An 8,735-nucleotide genomic window follows, 5' to 3' on the forward strand; every position below is an offset into this window, starting at 1 on the left:
GTGTGTGTGTGTGAGTGAGTGTGTGAGTGTGAGTGTGAGTGTGTGTGTGTGAGTGAGTGTGTGTGAGTGTGAGTGTGAGTGTGTGTGTGTGTGTGTGTGTGTTCTGTGAGAGTTCTGAATGAGGCTGAGGTGTTTTGGTCACGTGTTCTGCTCGTGTTTCTCGGGTCTAGTCTAGTTCTTGTTTGCTGGAGTGCTGATGGTCCGAGGACTGGTTTGGAGCGGGTTAACGGCTCGGTTAGTGTGATTAACGGCTGACAGATGGTCAGATCTCACAAACACTGACTCCAGATCAGTTCCTTCACAGCTTCTGAAGGCTGCAGCTGTTCTGTGGCCAGCAGGTGAGCACTTTTGAACAGGATGAAGATGTCCAAATAAATTAAATATCATTTTTTTCCATTTAGTTCTGCCCTTCGGAAGCAACAGAAGTTACTTGCATGTTTCCCGGAAGACAAATTAAATGAAGGCTCTTAATGCATCGTGTTTCTTTCTGGATCATTTTCTTACATATATACATGCATGTGTGTGTATTTATATACATAATAAATATACACAGTACACGCACATACTATGTACAGAAAAACATTTATTTTGGATGTGATTAATCACGTCGCACTAGTAATTTTAGTACTTCAACTTATTCAGATAGTTGCCAAGGCAATATTTCTAATCTTCATTAAAGTTGAACTTTTTCATCTGACACTCATGTTTTATGTTGTTTCTGCTTGATTTCACTGAACAGAAGCTGTTTTCAGTGGTTTTAGTTTAGATGTGTTTTGTGTGTTGGTTATTTAGTGTCGAGGTCGTTGACCTCTGCAGGCCTGACTGCACATTTAAAGAGACAGAACACACACACACACACACACGCACGCACGCACACACTCTCTCTCTCACACACACACTCGCAAATTCACAGGCCATAAATGGACACACACACTCTCTCTCTCTCTCAGACCGGTTGTTGCCTTTCAAGGCTGTAAACGTTTTAAGTTCACTGAAAATGATCATCCCATCATCGTTTCCTCCTGTTAATTCCAGTCCAATCCACATGATTTATTTTGTTAATTTGCTGTAACAGCAGAGTTAATGAATCGCTGGACTGTTCCTGTAACACACAATGACAGCGTGTGTGTTGCCGTGGGGAACAGTGGCAGTATTATGGTCTGTCTGAGGGTTCGTGTTTCAGTCGCGAATCTTATGCAAATCTGCCTCTTTGTATTGGCTTTATTTGCCTTGCTGAGATGTTTTGCCTGTATTGTGCTGCGAAACGAAACAAAGCCGGTTCATCCGAGAGGATCTAGGGTTGAATCACCATAAATGATTCAGTGTGTCGTATTAGTTCGACTCCTTTGAGTCTCCAGTGTTTCATCACTCATCATGTTCATCTAGTCCTCTATTGTCTCGAGCAGACGAGACGTCTCAGATAATGAGATTATTACTGAGGAATGAGTCTCTGTGGGGCGTTTGGGTTCATTAGACCGACGAGGGATTGTGTTTCCATTAGTGTGTGTGTGTGTGTGTGTGTTTACTAGTACTTCAGCGGCTGTACAATTACACTGTTGACTTAAATGCTTTTAATTTTACAGAAGTGTTCAAGGTTCAGATCAAGTTCAGCTGAATCAACAGCACTTGCGGTTATAAACCACAGAAAATAGTTTCGTTTCGCCAGTTTAAACCAAAAGAGAGCCTGTGATTGCATTAATGTACTTAAAGTTGGAAGTGAATGAACATATTAATATAGTGTGCGATTTATCGTCTGCGGTAATATCGTAATTTTGTTTTAACAATGTGCGATTTGACATTAATGAGTATATCACAAAAAGCAAACAAAACAGAGTGCACGCACGATTTAGAGTGTGTTCTTTCACTGCATGATTCAGTCTATTAAAATGCGTTTAGAATATGAAGAATATCAAAAACTTTAGGAGTCAGCTGTCCACTTAACATATCTGCACAATAACACACTCAGCAAAATATCATCTAATTACCGTTATCCATAAAATCCCAGAAAATATTGAGATGTAATTTGTTGTCAGTATCGCAGACCCCTAATTGAAGCTACTCTACCTTAACATATATTTAAATAAATAATACTTTTATTCATTAATACATTAAATTGATCAAAAGTGGCAGAAAAGACATTTATAGTGTGACTAAAGATTTCTGTTTCAAATAAATGCTGTTCTTTTGAACTTTCTATTCATCTGTGAATCCTGAAAAATAAAATGCATCACAGTTTCCACAAAAATATTGTGCAGCACAACTGTTTTCAACATTAATAATAATCAGAAATGTTTCTTGAGCAGCAGATCAGCATATTATACTGATTTCTGAAGATCATGTGACACTGAAGACTGGAGTAATGATGCTGAAAATACAGCTGCGCATCACAGAAATAAATTACATTTTAACAGATATTCACATAGAACACAGCTGTTTTAGATTCTAATAATATTTAGCTATTTTAGGTCATAAGTTGTGTGGATAGAGCTGTTGTAGTGTTTCTGACGTGTTTCTCGGTCGCAGGCTCATCTGCGTGCCATCGACGTGACACTGATGCATCAGCTGCTGTCCATCAACGAGGGCATTGAGTCGATCCGCTGGGTGATGGAGGAGCGCGGGGGCGGGGCCAGCTGCGAGGGCAGCGTGACGGACAGCTTGTGCAGCCTATCAGACGGCGCGGAGTCTGAGCGCGGCTCCTGCAGCGACGGGCTGGACGGGATCTCGCTGGGCAGTTATCTGGACACGCTCGGGGACGAGGAGCCCGACCGCTGCTCGCCCGCTAGCATCTCAGATGGCCTCAGACCCCCCGCGGACCAGGAGACGCTCAGCAAGCCTCCGCTGCGGCCTCGCGTGGAAACCGACGAGTACTACTGCTTCGGATAACGCTAATTATCCAAAGACTTCCGACGGCGATCCAGAGGGAGAGCTACACTCTCAACAATCGTTTTGGGAAATTCTTCTTGTTAATCGGCTGTGACTGATTTAGCCCACACGTCTTGTTCTAAAGCTTTTTTTCTGTAAGTCATCGATGTTTGGGTTTGACTTTCTAAACGTTTTTTAAAGGGGTCATCGGATGCCCATTTTCCACAAGTTGATATGATTCTGTAGGGTCTTAATGAAAAGTCTGTAACATAGTTTGGTTAAAATGTCTCAATGGTAGTGTAAAAAACACCTTTTTACCTCTGTAGGGTCTTAATGAAAAGTCTGTAACATACTTGGGTTAAAATTTCTCAATGTTAGTGTAAAACAAACAACACCTTCTTTACCCTGTCAAAAACAGCTCTGTTCTCAGCGAGCCGTTTTGGTGCATGTCTCTTTAAATGCTAATGAGCTCTGCAGACCCCGCCCCTCTCTTCCGTGGGTTGACGAGCCGTTCTCATGAGACTGTTTACTTTAGCTGCGGAACTTGCTAATTAGCACATTATTAGGAAAGACGATTTGTAAAGATTCATAAAAGAACCTTATACTCACGTCTTCTGGAGGTGAAGCTGGATCACGAATGATTCGCGTGAACATAGACGCATTTAGGTAGATCGGCGGAGCATTCCCTTCAGAAACAATGTAATCCACTGCATCTTCTTCCAGCCTTTGTCTTAAATGTTTGTTTCAGGCTTGAGAATCCGGCTCTAGTCGATAGATTGGCTGTGTTCACACTCATTCATTCCGGTTTGAATGCTGAATTCAGTTCAGTTTACCGTGATGTCCACGCTCTGAAGATGGACTGACTATCCACATTGTCCAGGAGTATCTCCAGCGACAGAGTTATATCTGCGGGTCTTAAAAAATCTCAATTGACTGTTTCACAAATGTAAGGCCTTAAAGGGTCTTAAATCAGAAAGTCTTAAATCCATAAAAGCTTGGCATTAAATGTTGCATGCACTAGAAAAAAACAAATCTCTTCCTCATTGTTTTTGTCTTGTTTTCCAGTACAAATATCTAAACGTCTTAAATCGAGATACATGAGATACAAAATGCTCATATGAAAGCTTGTTTTCTGAGAAGCTGAGGCCATGTCTACATTAATCCGGACACATTTGAAAACGCCAATTTCATTTTAAAACACTAGTGTTTTCAAGCGTTTTCCAAAAGTTTCTCATCCCCATGGAAATGCCAGAAAACGTTACATTCGCTTTACTGCGCATGTGTAAATCCTCATAAGAGCTCACCGAGACGATACAGACAGAACAATGATACGTTTTCACGCAATTCTTCTGACAGGATCATTTTATTTAGGAAAATATCTCATCATTCACTGACGCGTCCAGGTCGCACTCACTCACGATTGTACGTCTGATCTAAAACACAACTGCCCTCATGTACATTTCGTTGCAGGACTGTGATATGAAGAGTGTACAAAGTAGCACATCTGTAGCAACAGCGTGAAAGTGAATAGCACGTAACAATACCGGTATAAACATAGATATATATCGATATGTGTCACATGACTAAACATGCGTCATCGTTTTCAAAAGTCCACACTGCAAAGCGAAAACTGTTTTCAGATATATCCACTTTGGAGAGCGTTTTCAAAAAGCTGTCTCGGTGTGATCTGAAGGCCAAAGCAGAGAGAAAAAGATGCATTTTCAAACAAAAAAACATGCTAGTGTGGACAAGACCTGAACAAAATGAAAGGAGTTTATAATTAAAATGAACACATATCTGTCAATCGGGAATGAAAACTTGCTTTCCCTTTGAATAAAGTTTTCTGAGCCCATTTGTTCTTCATTTTGTTCAGTTTCTCAGAAAACAAGACTTCATATATTCATTTAGCATCTTTAGACATTTGCACTGGTAAACAAAGCTTTTTTTTCAGTAAAAGTAAAAGGTTTGGAGCAGAGCTATTCGAGCCTTAAGCTTTTTTTTATTTGTATTTATTTTTTTTAAATAATTGGAATTTCAAACTTTGAAGCATTTCAGAAGTCTTAAATAAAAACCTTTAAAAGTCTTAAATTATGATTGGAACCTGCAGGAAACCCTGTTAAAGAGACTTGAGCTTGACTCCAGTATTAGTTGAGTTTCAAAACCGAGGCTGTGCTTTGATTTGATCACCATCTCAGACTGACGTCATCAGAGAAGAAACGCCATCCCAGCTATTTTTCGTATTTTGTTTTCTCCTGTGGATGAATGTGTGAATGAACTCTATAGGCGTTCACACCTACGTACAATAGCATTCTGTTAATTATAAGCACTCTGCAGTTTTGTCGTCTGCCGCTTTAAATGCTCGCACCCTATAAAGCAGGATGGATTCTGATTGGCTGTCAATGTTTCGTTTAGCAACTGAATAAATAATAATTTTGGAATCCTCAAGACAGCGGTTGATCCGTACGATTGTGAAACTATACTGTAGCGTTAACTAATGCTGTCTTTCATGTTTAGTGAAAAAAAAGCACACCAGATCAGACTGAACAGGCCACACATTCACTGACATGACGACGGAAACATGTTTATTTTATCTGTCGTTATTAATGAAAACAGCGACACGTGGAGCGAGTCTGAGATTTGAGCACTAGAACGAATGAATGCAAACCTACTCTTAACATCTCTTTATTTGATTGCATTATGATCACGCGGTGCTCCTTAGACCAACTCAGTGCTTGCGTTAAAATATATTAAGTATAACTGACCCTTTGCAAAAACCCAGGTTAGTTACTGTTGCTATGTCCGACAAGCCATGCCGCTCTCACACTACACTCATGTTCTCACGCAGTAAAAAATACGATCGCTGTAACATCTCAGTTCAAGCGGCACGTGAACCGATCGTCTTTTCATGTTTACTTAAAGCACGAAATAAACATGAATGAACATCAGAACGTATTGTATTTCAACCGCAGAAAAACATCAATGCACAACATTTTTCAAGTTTAAGTCCACCGAAGTTAATCCACTGTACTGTCTGATTTGTTTGTCGGGCAAGATGGCGGATTCGGCATTATGTTCGGTCAGATCGCCTGTCAGTCAAGCTCTTCGCGAACGGTCGACTGCATCTTTAACAGGAAATATTCCTACAGTGTTCGGACGGAAAGACACATTTGTGCCTGCTTTAACACTGTTTGGTGTTATTAAATGAGTCTGAAGCACTGAGCATGAATGCAGCAGATCCATCACATCTGGCTCACATGCTAGTGCTAATGCTAATGCTAATGTCGTAAACCCCTCACACGTTTACACTGAAAGCTGTCGGTGCTCTGCTAATGTGTGAACTGACGGGATTCACAGTCGTTCTGTGACGTTTCGAGCGCTTTTGCATTGAAGTGCAATTCCTGCTCATGCCAAAGCTAGTTAGCGACTCTTTAACGCGTTTAACTGACGCTCGTTCAGGTTTGACTCTTCACTGCAGTAATGAGATTGTTCTTACTTGAATCTGTGACGTTTTCAAGTCAATGTAGTAACTTTGTTTTCGCACTGTGATATCTTGAGAACTGTAACGTCACCGCAGGTTGTTGTTGTTATGTTGTGTCGATGTTGAATCCCACTGTTTGAAATGTAGCTGTTTGTGCTGCTATTTCATTTGTTTATTTTTGTGTGCTTGATTGATTGAATACTCCTAATTTATGATGTTCATTTTCAACTTTGTTTTTGGGGAAATGCCATACTACATTGTGACTTATTTTGTCTGTCTGTGTTTTCTGAAGCACGTAAAGTCTTTTAACAAAATGTTTTCATGTAAAATAAAACCGCATAATTACAAGTTGGAAATGAGCTTCACTTTACGGATCGTGACACAGCACTGAACAATAGATACATCAATGAAACAGGATCAAGATGAAGCACAAAGGTCAACGATATCCAGAAGTCTAACTTTGAGAAATTGGAAGTGTTGTCTCAAGCAGTCTTGATTAGATAAACGCACAGAGATCATGGCGTTCAGTTCATCCGTGCACAGAGTCTCATTGATTCACTGCACAAAGAGTCGAGTTCATTCAGTGCATCTGATTCACAGTCCATGCATTCATGAGCACTAACCCACGCTAACAGATAAAGACGCGTTTGATGCTGATTGCATGTGTTTAGCAGACAGATTACACTGGTAGAGACAGACTTGGTTTGGCTTGAGAAAACCTGACCAGAACCTTTGAAGAAGCTTGAAGGTGTTCAGTGTGAAGACGTTTTAAGTTTGAATAAATAGTAGCTTTAGTTTGAAGCTATCTCTGCAGTCTATGTTGCAAAAACATGCTGCTAACATGTTTTAGCATGCTAATAACATTTACAGGGTTTTTTTTCAGCTGCTGACACACATTTTCAAAACTTTGCCTCTTTTTTTCCAAACTTTACACACAAATCCAAGAATTGCACACAAAATGCAAAATGCATTAAAAATATCACAAACATTTGCAATCACCTTTGCCATAATATTAATCCCTGTTATATTTTTGCGTGTTGCAAGAGAATCGTGTGCTGTGTTTTGCAAAAAGTGTTTTATGAAATTGAAAGGCAGAGCATTAGTGTCTGGTTTTGCAGATTTGGTGTGTGCTTCTGCTGTTTGAGTGTCAGCTTTCAGAAACTGTGTGACAAGCAAAGATGTGTGTAAGCAGTCGAGAAAAACAAAACTAACTTGTTGACGCCTTAACATTGCTAACATGTTTTATCTTGTTGCTAACATGATTTAACACATTGTTAGCATGTTTTAGCACATTAGCATTGTAACATATTTTAGAACATTGCTAGCATGTTTAATCACATTGCTAACTTGTTTTAACATGTTGCAAGCATGCTTAGCACACTGCTAGCCTGTTAACATGTTGCTAACATGTTTACCATGTTGCTAGTATGTTTAGCACACTGCTAGCCTGTTTTAGTCTGTTGCTAGCATGTTTTAGCACATTCCTTACATGTATATTAGATAGCCATGCTGAAAAAAATATATATATATACACCATCACAAAATCTGTAATGGTTTTACTGGCTATAATGAGACTTGTATTGGTTTTAGTAGAAACTGTAATGGACCCTGTGGGCCTCTACTGGTAATTGATCACCTTCTATTGGTGGCTTGTTAAATCCAATAAATCCTAATGGAATATGTCCCAAAACACTACAGAAAACCATTTGTTAATAGTTTCAGTGGTTAAAAGTTGATGGTTTGTAATGGTGTTTGCAGTGGAAGCCATTAGAATGTTCTGTGATGATTCTATTGTTTTTTTCAGCAGAGAGATTAGAAATATTAGATGGAAAGGAAGCTGAAGAGATTGTGAACATTCGATGGGAGTTTTATCATCAGGTCTGACCTGAGTTTGGTGGGTGTAGTTCTAGGATCATTTATTCTCAGAAAGCTCAGAATAATGACAATATTAAATCCAAACAGCATAACAGTCTTCCTCTGCGCTGATGCTGTCTCTGCTCGCTGAGGTGAATCAGTCATTACTAATCCCTGAAACGGCTTGGTTGAGTGGTTTTGTGTGCAGACAGATGCAGCTGTGTGTGCCAGAGACCAGCTCAGCTGCTGCCAGACGGTTGTTTTCACGCACATCAAGAGCTGAGCGCGCCGAGACATGTTCATTCACACAATGCCATCCGATCGCAGGCCTCCTGCAAAGAACAAACATCGTCAGAGTCCATCGTCCATTTCATTCAACTGCTCGGTTGCCAGTGTTTAATGTTCTGTGACAGATTACAGAGTTAGGGCTTTTATGTCTTCTGAAAGAAACTAAAAAGACCTTTCTTTCTACAGGGACTGGTTTGGAAGAGACCAAAATAGTTTGAAAAAAAAAAAAAAAAAAAAAAAAAAAAAAAAAAAA

The 8,735-nt window shown here is 39.8% G+C and overlaps 1 protein-coding gene across 1 annotated transcript in view; it reads left to right on the forward strand.

The window, feature by feature from the left end:
• LOC107677892 (leucine rich adaptor protein 1-like) overlaps positions 1 to 3,098 on the forward strand; it is a 6,083-nt gene extending 2,985 nt beyond the window's left edge. Inside the window, exon 2 of the mRNA XM_016472960.1 lies at positions 2,524 to 3,098. Coding sequence (XP_016328446.1) covers positions 2,524 to 2,883 — 360 coding nt within the window. The 3' untranslated portion in view covers positions 2,884 to 3,098. The remainder of the gene's footprint in view (positions 1 to 2,523) is intronic.
• The last annotated feature ends 5,637 nt before the right edge of the window (positions 3,099 to 8,735 follow it).

The sequence above is a fragment of the Sinocyclocheilus anshuiensis genome, unplaced genomic scaffold (genome assembly GCF_001515605.1).
Source record: "Sinocyclocheilus anshuiensis isolate Anshui unplaced genomic scaffold, SAMN03320099.WGS_v1.1 scaffold1362, whole genome shotgun sequence".
NCBI classification, from domain to species: domain Eukaryota; kingdom Metazoa; phylum Chordata; class Actinopteri; order Cypriniformes; family Cyprinidae; genus Sinocyclocheilus; species Sinocyclocheilus anshuiensis.